General features: G+C 32.2%; 1 protein-coding gene across 1 annotated transcript; it reads left to right on the top strand.

Annotated features, from left to right (window-relative positions):
* The first annotated feature begins 4,653 nt into the window (after positions 1–4,653).
* Positions 4,654–9,387, top strand: LOC124358757. The gene is made up of 4 exons (XM_046811054.1): positions 4,654–4,827; positions 5,521–5,676; positions 7,967–8,128; positions 9,192–9,387. The coding sequence occupies exons 1-4, from the start codon at positions 4,762–4,764 to the stop codon at positions 9,348–9,350; spliced, it is 543 nt and encodes a 180-aa protein (XP_046667010.1). The 5' UTR covers positions 4,654–4,761; the 3' UTR covers positions 9,351–9,387.
* Positions 9,388–14,402: the final 5,015 nt, after the last annotated feature.

Here is a 14,402-nt window from a genome sequence, read left to right as displayed (position 1 = left end):
TTCCAGTTGTTTCATTTACATTTATGCTCTCATAAAATTATTAAGCTGCTGAAAAATATTATGAACCAGGATAGATGAGTATAATATTAGAAAACATACGTTTGCATATGAAGGCAAAATAGTTTAACATAATTCTGTTTAAAAATTAAAACAACATTAAATTATTCAGTACATTATTCAGTTAAGCCTCCACTATTGTGTATAGGTTTCTTGTGTTCCTTTATAATATAGGCTTATTTATAATAAATTATTTAGAAACATTACTCCATGTGTTATATAACAGGGTTTGCTGAGATTGTATGCAAAATTTCAAGTCTATAGCTCGATCATTTCATTCTCGAGTTGTCCTGAAGATAAACAGACATACATCGTATATCAAATTAATTTGTAAATTTCCCCTGCAGACAGAAGAGAAACTCTGACAGCCTTTTGAGTCTTTGATTGTATTAGTTACATAAGAGGTAACTTATCTTATGCTATAAATCGAGGCACAGAATAAGTGAACACTCGGGCTGACCTCTGTGGTGTGAGAGGTAGTAACAATCAAGTTATGTGGCGCAGCCCTAGTGTCGGATCTCAGAACTAACTGAAATAATCCTGTAAACTTCAATATACCTTGCCAGTATGAATGATATACCTTCTATGTAATACAATTAAAGGTGACAGACTTCAATGATACTCAGCCAAATTTCATGGCTGGACTTGCACGATCATAGACTTCATTATTGTGTATGTAGAAATGTTCTATGCAAAATTTAAAATCTGCAGGTGATCTGTATTGTGATATTTTGTCACATAGTACATTCAAATTTGTTTATTAAGTTAGGTTGCATAGCAGCGTATTAAATAAAAAAAGTTTTAGGTCAGGTATCATGGGTACTACAGCGCAAAAGTGCGTTCAAATCAGATTTTCTTGTCAAATTTAAACATAACTTTCTATTAAATTTTGTTTTTAACAATTTCACAATAACATCAAATTTTTAAATTTTTTCATATGCTGTAGAGAATTTTTTGATTAGTTTACCTGCGTTTATGTTTCCAGCTTTTAACTTATTTATTAATTATTGTTATAATGGTTATTGGTTAAGATAGACAGGAGTATACTTACTTGAATTACTTTATGAATTGGTTATCAAACAACAGTTTCGAATATTTCAAAATTAAAATTGCCATTCTATAAAATAGTCTCTATAATATTGCAAATATTTAGATTTAATCTCCAAATTGCTTATAGGACCACTTATCCTTATCCAAGTGTTCTCATGAAAAGATTTTTGTTGTTATTATTAAAATAAATTATATTAAAGTTAACTTCTTGGCTCAAAGTTAAAATCGAATTAAAATTCAACTTTCTTATAAAATTCAAATAACATAATTTTAAAAAACTTAATTCAAAATAAAATATACTTTTACTTTATTACAAGCTAAGCTATATAAAATAGAAACATGTTATTTCTGTCTGTCTGCACAATATCTCGAGAACAAACTAATCTATAGATTTGAAATTTTGCATGAAGTTTCATTTCTGTATAGGGAAGTTCAATGATGGAACATGTCACTCCATGAGATTTGGCTGAGCATTATTGAAGCCCATCACTTAGTTGGCAAAATTTCTCTTTGTCTCCTGGGTGTATGTAAAATTGTTCTATATGGTTGACTGTCTGTCCGCAGAAATCTCAAGAATCAAATGAACTATAGACATGAAATTTTGCATGCAACCTTAGCAACGTCTGTTACAGATCTGCATCCTGTGTGGCATATTCTTATCTTGTTACAATTATGATTTATTGACAATTAACCCTTAATGCGTTATAAACAGACCAATTGGAGCATTGGACTTCTGTCCAATCAAACCCTATTATTGTATAGGATGATAAGGGAGTCTTATACTACAATATTAGTGATGTATTAACAGTTAAATTGTGGTGTGTTATAAACAGACCACTTGAAATATCGAATTCCTGTCCAATCAGACCATATTGATGTTTAGCACTCCAAGGGTTAACATTATTCTGCCCAATTAGTAATATTTTAATGTACATAATTTGATTGTAATTGTGATTCACAGACTTTTGGATTATTAGTCCCACAAGTTGCTGCTTTTTCAAAGTGGACTCAACACGCTTTCACTATTTTTAAGATATATAATACCCTCAATTATAATGTAATAACTTTTTACAAAAATAAAAAGATTCTATTACAGTGCAGTCTCTATAATCCGGCCGTGCGCTAATACGGCACGTCCAGTAATCCGGCACTGTGCGAGCGATGACGGGTCGGGTCAATGCCCTTCGGTTCATGTCACTGCAAGCACGGATGACTCACCGGCCCGCCGCGCCACCACTAGTCACTGTTTGTTTATTACGTATTTAGTTATTTTCCAATTGTACTTTTGCGTTCTACTTATGTTAAACTATACTTTAACTGGTTTCTAATAAATTTCAATGTACATTTGTATGTTTTTCGTACGTTTTTACCCATACATCCATTAATCATCCGGCAATTTCGGTAATCCGACACTGCCAATCCCGATATACTGCCGGATTAGCGAGATTGCACTGTATTTCTAAAATTGGTCTTATATTTTAAAAAATTGAATCCCATTTAAATTTGCAATTCTTCAATTGTTTTAAAAAACACTCGATTTACCACATTATTTAATAAACCAACTGGTTCCAAATAGCGATTTTATTTAATATTTTAAACTCTATAAATTAACCAAGTAAACACTTGAAAACATTTTTTTGAACCAAGTTATTCACACCTTACCTAACACATAACTAAAATTAATCTAAATATACATACAACAAAAATAAACTATAAAACTAATAAACTATAAAAATAAACCAACAAATATAAACATATATACAATTTAACGCTGTAATATCTGTGTGCTCTTTCTAAAATAAATTGTTCTATGACATGTAGTATTATAAAAATGACCATTTTCTTGATCATGATAAATGGAATTAACTGTGCATTATAAATTTCATTAAGTTCACTTCATAAATTTCGTTGAGTTTCCCTTATAAATTTCATTAAGTTTACTTTAAAGGTGCATGGCAATAAGATTTATTTATTTGAAATTGAATGTCTAAATTAATGCACATAATATTTAAATTAGGTGCAACTAAAAGTTGAATATATATTCAAAGTCTCATAACTTGAAATCTGTAGAAAGTTAACATGATACAATTATAAACCAATAGATTTCTACTAGGACCTACAGATCTTTGATTTAGTTTGACTTTTAAAAACTTATTCAACTAAATATTTGTAAGAAATAGAAAGTCAAAGAAAGACACAGACTTATGATGGAGAGCTTGAAACTACCACCAGGATGAAACTACACTTTTACTTAGCACTCCAATAGGTTATAGCATCTGTTAAAATCCCACAGCAGAATTAAAGGAGGAAGGAAGAGGGATAGGTAAATATAGTTCACATAACGTACCACTACCAATCCCAGAGACTGTGTAATACCCAGTACCAAAAATTTGCCTTGCCATATCCGATCTCGGAGACTTGCCATGACTTACCCAATCCCAGAGTTGCCATGTCACACATGGTTCGAGATATATGACCGCTAACATGTTACATAACTTTCGATCTGAGGCATAAAATTTCAACTATAAAAAGAAAAGTGAAATTAAATAAGCAAATCTATATTGCCCCTAAACATTTCCATTTACAAAAGGACAACACATTTCTTTTATTTTAATTTCCATTAAAAAAAGATGAAGAAGAAAAAAGGATTCGGTAAAACTTTTGATTATATTATTTACATTATACCTATATATTGTATAACTAATGTAATCAAAGGTAAAACCTAATGGGATAAAAACAGATATGTAAAATTAAAACATCTTGAGGGAGAAATTTATGAGTTACAATTTTGAAATAAAACAAAACAAAGAATTACTTAATTACCCATTATCATAGCATGTTTTGAGATTGTATTTAACAAAACAACATATTTCCATAAGGTAACCAAAACTTGTACATGCTGCATAAGTGATTAAAGAAACAGTTCCAGAATCATTTAAATAAGAAAATCATAATTTAGGGTAACCATTGATGTAGAGTAAGCAGTGAGCAGTGGTGTAACTACAACTTGGCTTTGGGGAGGATGAATTTTATTGAAGAGCACATCATACCTTGAGTATATAATAAATCTAAATTCTAAAAAATAGCCCTATTTCAAAGTGAAAATTACATATTTCAATAAACATTGAATCACAAAAAGTACTTGCTCCACCGGGAGCAAATTGCCATGTATACAATTTAATGTATATATATATTTATATTTAGGGTTTTTGGGGGTTACACTCATCTTCTCCTTAGCTATACCATTGAGGGTAATTGTGAGTCTTGATAACAAAAATTGTCTTGGATAAATCCAAGATAATATACAGCTACATAATATAATTTTATTATAAATTAAATTAATTAACAATTTAAATCACAAAGTTGAAACTATTTTAAAATTCATTAATAATTTTGGCTGTAAAAAATACGGATTTCTTTGTTTTGGTGTCAGGAACAAAGGCTTCAATATGGTATTGTTCAGCTAGATAAATGAGAACAAGGAAGTGTAACTTGATTAACATCAACGATTGTTGGATAAAATATTTTAGATGTTGGCAGTGTAATAATGTGGCCATTCACATACCAATTATGAACGATGACCATGAACAAGAGAAGATACCATCATTGCAGCCATTTTAACTGGTAATATTTCGAGTTCACACCAACCTCAAGATGACAAGAATTACTGTTATTTTTATCATGTGTATTGCATCAGCTTTTGCAAAAGTTAAAACATTTGTAAGTGAGTAGTATATATTTTGCAAGGATCAAGTGATTCTATTAAGATTGTATGTATGGTGTTTAGCAGATATAGTAGTAATTTAGTTAGAAGACCACAAACACATTTTTTATCTTGCACATTAGCTATTTCTTGAATTTAAAAAATCAAGTAAATGGCAAGCAGCGTGTTATTTGACCCCAAAAGTTTAAGCATTCAAATGTACTCAAATTACATATTTTAAGAGCCAGCTGTAGTTTCGGCCATCTAGGACGATCTGATCGGTTTTCAGCGGTTTGTAGAACTACTGAAACCATAGACTGGTCGGGCTCATGGTGTGCTTCCAGAGTATGCAAAAGACCCTTGAGGCTTAAGAGCATGGCAATAGGCTGCCCCATGGAAGAAGAAGATAGCCATCTTGATTTTATCCTCATAAGAACAATGTTAACCCTCATGCACTTTTATGATCATATTTTCAGTTGTATAATCAGATATGAATGAGAAATCTTATTTTAAAGATGTAACTAATACGCATCCAAACGCTTTTGTTAAGTTCTTACAATACTTTTATTGGTTATTCAGAAAAAACTCAAAACTAACGGGGAAAAATTCAAGGTGGTTTCACTACAGTTGACTTGTAAGGAGATATGAACCGGCCCTTCACTTAAGTTTATTAATATTAAAATATATTTTGATAATTACCTTATTTCTAGGGACCATTCCATGTGAAAGTCTTTAATGTGACGGATTGTGGTGAGGATGGCCCAAACATCATGCATTTCGATGTTAAACTCCAAGGTTACAATGATTCGTCCAGCATTCTCGATGCTAATGTTAAGCTTCCAAAAGGTTTTGGCAATGATGTACAAGTAAGTAGGAACAAGTACAAATTAAATGTAAACTACTTTCAAGACATATTGCATAACACGTGTGCTATATCACAGCAAATTTTTAAGTTATAATGAAAAAACTGCTGAAATGCGTTGACATTTTGTAAAAAATCCTAAATATGAAGTAGTGTCAAAAACTTTCTATAATCGATTTAAATATAACACCCATTTAAATGTCGCTGGTTATAAAAATCACCCATAAAACTGTTTTGTAGTCATTGGTAGTACTTCTGGGGATAGAATATCTGTATTGTTGATATCGCCCAGTTGCTGTTGTTTATTTTCATGTGTCCACAAGTTAACTTTCTCAATTACAAATATTGCAATTAGTAAACAGCAATCAAACATTAAATTCTGTGTTTTGCTTTGAAAGTCACCTAGTGAAATAACTCTTAAGTTATTAGTTCATGCTTACTGAGAGGATGCTATAAAGAAGAGTCAAGTTTATGAATGGCACAAACATTTTTTGGAGGTCACGTAAACATTAAAGATGTCATTCGTAGTAGACGACCTTCAACAGCAACCAGTGATGAAAATGTTGAGTGAGTACAAGTTGTATGACCAAACAGAAGACTAACGAATAACAAATTGTATTTGAGATAAATTTATTCCATGGTAGTGTAGCCAACATCCTTCATGATCAATCGTTTGAACATGCACAGAATTTTTTTGTGGATGGTTTCAAAAATGCTAACTGATGACCACAAAGAAAATCAAATGTTATGGCTGGTAAGTTATTGATATGGCCAATGCAGATCTGAATTTTTTATAAAAATATGCAAATATTATTTTCTCTAAGATCCTTAAACAAAATTTCAGCCTCTGAATGGAAAACGAAAACATCTCCAAGGAAAGTCAGATTATCACTTAGACAAAAGCAAGGGAAAAGATATACGGGAAGTGTTTTTTTGTTGTTGTTTTTTTACTAAAAAGGTTTAATTCACTACGATTTAATTTCAGAGGGACAAACAATGACCAAATCATTAAATCGATCTTTATTAGTGTGTAATTATCTAGTCAAGAACAATATCTACCCTATTTGCTGACCTGACGCCAGCCAACTTCTTCCTGTTCCTGCAATTTAAAAAATCTTTGAAGGGAGATCGATTTGCAGATGCTGAGGCTGTCAAGAAAATTGTGATGAAAACAATTCAGGAACTTTAAAATAATGATTTCCAAAAGTGTTTTAAACAACTGTATAAACATTGGGGCAAGTAGAAATTATTTTGAGGGAAAATAGATTTGTAAATTTTTAACTTTGTTCAATAAATATAATATATAAAAGGCCACTCCATGAACAATTTGACTCATCCTCGTATAACAAAACTTGCATCTCTCTTGAAGGGTACAGGTATTAAGTGTACAATAGTTTACCAAAAATTTGATACACTCTTAAAAATGTTTAAGTTGTATAAAACATTGATTAAAGGCAGGTTGTATTCATGGAATAACTTCTTATAATCGTGTACATATAGAACTCTTGAATAACTATGGGTATTTGAAATATAATAGCCTTGAAACAGTTTGAATGAAATTGAAGTAAATCTCTAAATCACTTCATTATTATGACACTAGATATAACAGTTATATAGACACTAAACAATTCTAAAGTTAAACCACAAAAAACAATTTAAAAAAACTGAATTTGCAAGCTATCATTCAAAAATGTTTGAATTTTTATTTCTTCTTGCATAATATATAATGCATTACAAGAACTCTTTTCTTATTTGAAATAAAAATATACAAGGCAACTTAATTAGCATAATACTGTAAAGTTCAGGATGGGCTAAATCTCTGAATTAAAATTATTGACTAATCAATGTTTTGTTGTCTTGTATACAGTAATACAGTACATATTATGAATAAGACAGAAATTATAATTAAACTGAAAACTAGAACTTCTTTTTGATCATACTTTCTCAGATAATATTTATATCAAAGAAATTTAAAATGTTAATAAAAATAAAAAGCTTCATTATTTTTTGTAAAAGTCTTCAAATTTCTTATAAGTTTCAAATAAAGGTATGTTATTTCTTCTGAGTTCTAAGGAAAATAATTTAAAATAGTGGTTTTATTAATCCTTAATAATAGGAAAAATTTCACTTTATAGAACATAATATTGGTTTGTAGTGTAATATAATACAATTAAATATTATTTAAATATGTTAAAAAATAATATTTCATCTTGAAGAAATAATGTTAGAATTTATACTAAGTTTCATATGAACTGGATTACAACAAATAAATGCAATGTCTTCATCTATTGCAGGTATCCGTTGACGTTGATGAGTGGAGAAATAATGTCTGGGTAGAGAAAGTTTATACATTTTATTTCAATCAAATGTGCAATGGCATGAAGGAATTCGTAAAAGAAACCTTTACACAAGTGACGAAACACTTAAAAATAGAGGATAAGTGCCCAGTAGCATCGGTAAGTATGTATAATACAAATAGATTTAAATTACTCACAATTTAGCCCTTTTATTTTACTTTGTAATTAAAGAATAATTTATTAACCCTTTGAGTATCACAGTGACGAGTTAGGAGAAATGAATGAATATGTGATAATTGCTCTGGTGATGAATCGTTTCCACCATCTATTTTAAGATATTTATAATCCTTCGATATTTTGACATAAAACATTACAAACACAATGATACATTACAGATACATTCAGTCCACTTTGACAAAGTAACTGGACTGAGTGTGTCTCACATACTAACTGGTAACCAATAAGAGATAACATGGTAAAACCAACTATCGGTACTCCCAGGACTGGGCTTTGGTCAGACAAAACCAAACCTAATAAATGCTATGTTAATCATTGTTGTTGATTCTTACAATAACTTGTTGTATGATTTCCTTTTGTAAGTTCACAAAATAACTAGTGAAAATGTTTTACCTCTCTTACAATAACTTGAAATGTAACTTAAAAACTGTGGGTGTTTTATAAAACAATTCAAGCTTTAATTGGCCACCAAATTTGATAGAGAAACATTAGAGACCTCTAGTTTGCACCATTCTTATTCTTTTACACTGTTTTTAAAATGAGGTGTCAGTTGCTGGGAATTTCTATTTAAAGATTTTAACTTAGCCCCAAAACACCCCATTTTGGGTATGGGGGAGGCAGAAAGTTTTATACATAAGAAACTCGTCAGTTGGTCATATAAACATCCTCCCAAGAAAATCACTCCATCTATATTCATAAGAAGGTTAATGGGGGGGGGGAGAGGGAGACTTTTAAGACACCTGGTATTATTGGGTCATAAATATGCCTCTCTTGACCTCAATACAAAACATTGCAGTTGCACCGTTTGCACACCATGAGCATCCGATCTCTTATTTCAAATAGAAGATATGCAACCTTTTTGGAAAGCTGTCCTTGGATAAAGCCTCAAATTCTAACTGAATTTAAATACCACTACCATTTGTACTTTGGGTGTAAAATACAAATATAATGTTTAATTCCTTTGTTAATTTTGTTACTGTTTCAGGGAACATACACAATAAAAGAGTTCATGCTGACGTTAATACCAAATGTGAAAGAGATTAAATATGGAACTTACAAGTGTAAATTGCATGCCCATCAAGGAACTACACCCACAGGTTGTCTGGAAGCCACGATTGAAACCACTCCTAAAAATATTAAATAGCTTATCTAAATTAAAGATGTAAAATTTAGTTGCTGGACCTAGCAAGTATACTAATTATCCTTTCCATTCTCCTATGTAAGAATAAAATAAAAATGTTGCTTGCATAACTGTTATAGGTAACATTAGAGCAATTTCTGTTCCCCTACATGAATGTTATCATTAAAGAGTACCCTATACTTCCATACAGAATTTCAACTTTAGTGGACAGTAAGTTATGTTATGAGCTATGTTTTCATGAAAATTAATGTACAGCATTATCATTATTAACTGTCATTTTTAAAGAAATCAACTGGTTATCTCAAGTCTTGGACCATTTTTGACTAGGTTTAACATATTTATGTTCTGAAAGAACACAACGGAAAACTTCTTCTACATGAAACCTGTTCAACTATGTTTGGAAATCTTCACTTTTGGCTGGTTTACCTGCCAGTAGTACCTACAACAGGTACAGGAAATACTGACGAGTTACATCTGGCAACATTATATTATTATGCTAGGAATAGCTCATCATTAACTACAAATCTTAGATATTGAGGTTAATGGTTGATCAATAGTTGTAGTCTACTGCGAGGATGATGTTGGAGAGTGGTGTTCCCTTAAAGTTAAATGTTTTTGCAAGCCTAAATTTGATGGAGAGCCTGTCCCCCTCTCAGTTTAACTGAAATAGGATGGAACATAGTCAGCCTCCCCTATTTTCAAGATATGATAACTGATGTAGTATCCATTATCCCCCCATATAGTGGATGTAATGTGTAATTTTGTCTATCTGGAAACAGTGCAAAGTTCCTTATAGGAATAAGTACAACAATTAACTTTCCCATGCTTCTTATATTAAGTATTAAACATATTTTTAACTAAATTTAAATATCTATTAGAGTAACAGTTCCCATGTGATTTATACAAATCGGTTTATTAAATTTTGCACAGAAAGCAAAATCCCCTATTCCCTTGGGCACACTACACATTGAACTTTCCTTCTTTTCACATTGCTCTATGGCGTGTTCCAAAATCTGACCACATGATTGATGGAAATTTTCATCCACCAACCAAATCTCACTCCAATTAAATTATTTGCACCAATATTTGTCCACTTATTATGATATTTATATAATTTTATATGTGCAAAACAAATCGCACAAATAAATTGAAGTGTAGTAACTGGCCTTAGACCTCTATATGAAAATCCTTTTATAGGTCATAGAATTTGTCCTGGAGGAGAAAGACAGAATAAAAGTACAAAGAAAAGATATATTTGATTGAGATTACATTTAGGTAATAATTTATTACATTAGTATAATAATAGGATATCAAACGTTGTTCCTTTAGAAAAAACATAAAAACTGTAATATTGATAGAGGAAAGTTTTTCGAAGAATGAGGGTTCCTTTCAGGCACAACAAACTCAGTAACTATAGAGGTTATCGTCAGGTTATTACAATTCCAGGTGATGTGAAACGACCTTAAGTCTCTCATAAGACCTATGTTAAACATCATATAATGTTACATCCATATTTTTGGTTGTATCGCATAATTCTGGATTAATTTATTCACTTCTGAATCCATTATCTATTTAAACTCAAAATAAAATAGAAAGGAAAACACGAAAATCGCTTTACAATTATAATTAATTATATGGAGAAGTTCTAACAGCAACAAAACACAAACTGGTGTGAGGGTGTAACGGCACTTCAGGGCTTTTCTATCCCTCATTGCACTGCAGTAGAGTGACGTGAACTGACGAAACCCACTTTAACATGTTCTGAATGACAACTTGGAACTAATTAGAAGCGCAGCGTTGTAGCTAACCCCTTTCGGTTGTTGTCTGTAGATTTACCAACGTGGGTTATTTTCAATCCCCTAACTATCTTAATGACAGGTGACTGGTTAGAACAGTTAAATGTCATATCAAAACTTATTGTGCTTCTTTTACAAAATTATGTAGGTTTTACGTAAAGTAAAGCTTCACTGCATAAGCTAACATAAAAACTCTACGTAATTGGTTAGAATATTGGTTTAGACAGTCTTTTTAGTATGTCAGAGCGTTATAAATAAGTGGAATAAGTACAATAACTTAAACCTAATATGTTTGGATGAAAATATGATTTATTAAGTTTAAAAACATCGGAAATTTGATGTTTTACTTCTAGGTGGGGGTGGGGGGGGGGGGGGGTGGGGGGGGGGGGGGGTGGGGGGGGGGGGGGGTGGGGGGGGGGGGGGGTGGGGGGGGGGGGGGGTGGGGGGGGGGGGGGACAGGCCTATGACTGTTAAGATTTTGAGGTGCTTGAAAGCATCCCTGCAAGACTCTCGTGGTTGGAGATTACCCAGTATTCTTATGGCTTTTTTTGTTTCAAAAGTATGCGTTGCAGGTTGCCAGAAGTTGTCCCTCCCCAAGCAGCTATCCCATAGCGGATATAGGATTCAAAACAGGGAATGTATGCAATCCTCGTGGTCATAGTAAAAGTATGATGTAGAGTAAGTAAATACAACTGTTCCAAGATGTACAGAACACCTATCGCTTATAACCCAACTATTTAATTATCGAGTAGTCGATTTCAATTACTATAACTACTTTATAAAAGCAGACATACTTCTACTAAGGACGTCAGATTCTAGGAGGTACGTCAACCTGAAAGGGTTAAACACTATCAATAGTTTATGTTGCTTAGTTTGTTGACTTTTTTGAAAACTTATTGTATTATTCGTTATAAAATTAAGAGGTGATTCGTTATAAAAAAAAGGGCAAAGAAAATTGTAGCAAAAACAAAAACGGCGAGTAAATATTGTGTAACCAATTTTTTTGTATGTATGTGGTGTATTCTAATATTCATAACTTTATTTTTAAATAAATATTTTTATATTATATACTTACAGAAATGTGTTTATTGTTTTTTTACTATCATGGTATTGTGTTACAAAGTTATTTGCCGTTAAAATTATTTAATTTCTTTATTGTTTCAAAAATCATTAGCATTTTTTTTAGCAACCATGCCATTTCTCACATTGCTAGCTACATAAACGAGATGTTAGAAACGATGAGAAGTGGGATATACATAGGACAGACATACAAGAAAAGTGGTGGTATTCATAGCACTCCTGTTGTTATTAATTAATCTCCTATGTCCCGTCATGTGAGATTTTAGAATATGCAAATTGAGAATTGTTGAAAATTCTGTGTGCTGACTCTGATTTTTTTGCTTATGTTGCTTATTGCGTTTGTTCTTTCTCATAGGTGCAAAGGGTGCTTTTTGATAAAATTCTGATATATTAGGTTTTATCATCATTATTGCTGTTTTACAGTAAAATAGAACACTTCTATACATTTAGAAATTTACGTTTCTTATACATCTAACAACTACAAAATGTATATTAGTACATGTTAAATATGGGATACTCAAATTTTGGTTTAAGCAGCTTTACTCTGCGGTTATTGAGGAAACACTTTTTTAACTACATAATAACTTGTAGTTACAAAAAGAAATACTCACATAACAATAGTTTTCGAGAGGAATCTTAGGTAGAAACATTAACTAATTGGTGGGTTTTGTTAAAACATTTTATTTAACATCATAAAATAACACACATTGGCATTAAAAATGTTTCATCCACAGACTCAACAACAGTAATTATCTTAAAAAAATAATTGTGCTTTCCCATAAACAGTTTGTGGGGTAAATCACAACAAATACATATTTTGTAAATTGCACTCGATTATTATATTATTTGAATGTTTCAACAAAAAGGGAAAATATTTAAACAGTTTTTTTTTAATTACATCAAACACACTACAATTTACAGGCAGAATATTGCCTGGTTTATAAATCGATATAAATAACAGTCAAAGACCAAGTTAGGCGATTAGTAAAATAGGGTTTTCACATTACTGTATGCAAATTATATGATATCACAGGATATGTTTGTTGAAAGTCTACGTTGTCTCATATAACTCTTTATGTTCGTTTCGGTAAAACAAACACATCTTCACCACACGGGGGGAGGGGGGGGCAGTAAGGAACAATTTATCTGGCCTCTAGTAGTAGTAATCGGCCTCGCTGTCCTCCTCCCCATCGTAGAACCCGCCACCTTCGGACTCAAACTCTGCATCGAACCCTCCATCGTCTTCCTCCCCCTCCTGCTCTCCGCTGTAGTCGTACTCTGTATCATCGGGCTGCTGCCGCTGCAACCTCCTCCCCCTGCCCGCGTCATCTGCGGCCTGGTAGTGCTCTCTCGCCACTCTCGCATCCCCTTGGCGGCGCGGTGGACTGGGTGCCTTGGGGACTGTCCGGGGCGCCACCTCCGTATAATCGCCCTCATAGGTCTCCGGGTCATAGTTCGAGTAGTCTCGTGGAGTCCCGCTCTTCGACTCGTAGTGGTACGCCGTCACCTGTCAAGTTTTCACTAATTATCACATGTAATATTGTAATCATCCTTCATGAACAGTTAGTAAAATTGGCCTTTTAAGGAATTAATTTAAGAACAAAGGTAAAATATAAAGCTAACTTGCGTTATAATTAAAACTGTTTAGTAACCCTTACTTCATTTGAACTGTTGCAGTGTTTGCAAATACTTTGACTCAACAAATCTAAAGTTTCTCAAGAAAGGCTTGAACGGTGTATGTTAAATACTTATTTGCGTTAAAAATAATTAGTTTCGCTTAAAACGTACTAATCTACTGATACTGGTCTGTTACATTGATAATTTTTCTCAGAACAAGACACCAGCGCACCCTAGTCCCTGTAATAAGTCACTTCAGGAAAACCAAATTATATAAAACAATGCTGAAATAATAGTATATGTAAAAAATTTAAATATCACTTTCTAAACTGTCAAAAAGTATGCTGTATCTTGAAATGTTATACTATAGAAATGTAAAAATACTTATTGGAATCCTAAAAAAATGTCCTTTAGGTGATTTACTGCTATGAGCAGGAAGCAGTTTTATTTGTTCTTTCTCCTAGGTTGCTAATAAAAATAAGTATCACAACCCGCCACAAACTTCAATAACGCTGTAAGAATATTTTAACGCACTAATGAGTTTCTGAAGTAGGAAGCCAAA

Source organism: Homalodisca vitripennis, chromosome 3, assembly GCF_021130785.1.
Source record: "Homalodisca vitripennis isolate AUS2020 chromosome 3, UT_GWSS_2.1, whole genome shotgun sequence".
NCBI classification, from domain to species: Eukaryota; Metazoa; Arthropoda; class Insecta; order Hemiptera; family Cicadellidae; genus Homalodisca; species Homalodisca vitripennis.
The sequence above is the reverse complement of the archived record's forward strand: the minus strand, read 5'-3'. Positions and strand labels throughout refer to the sequence as shown.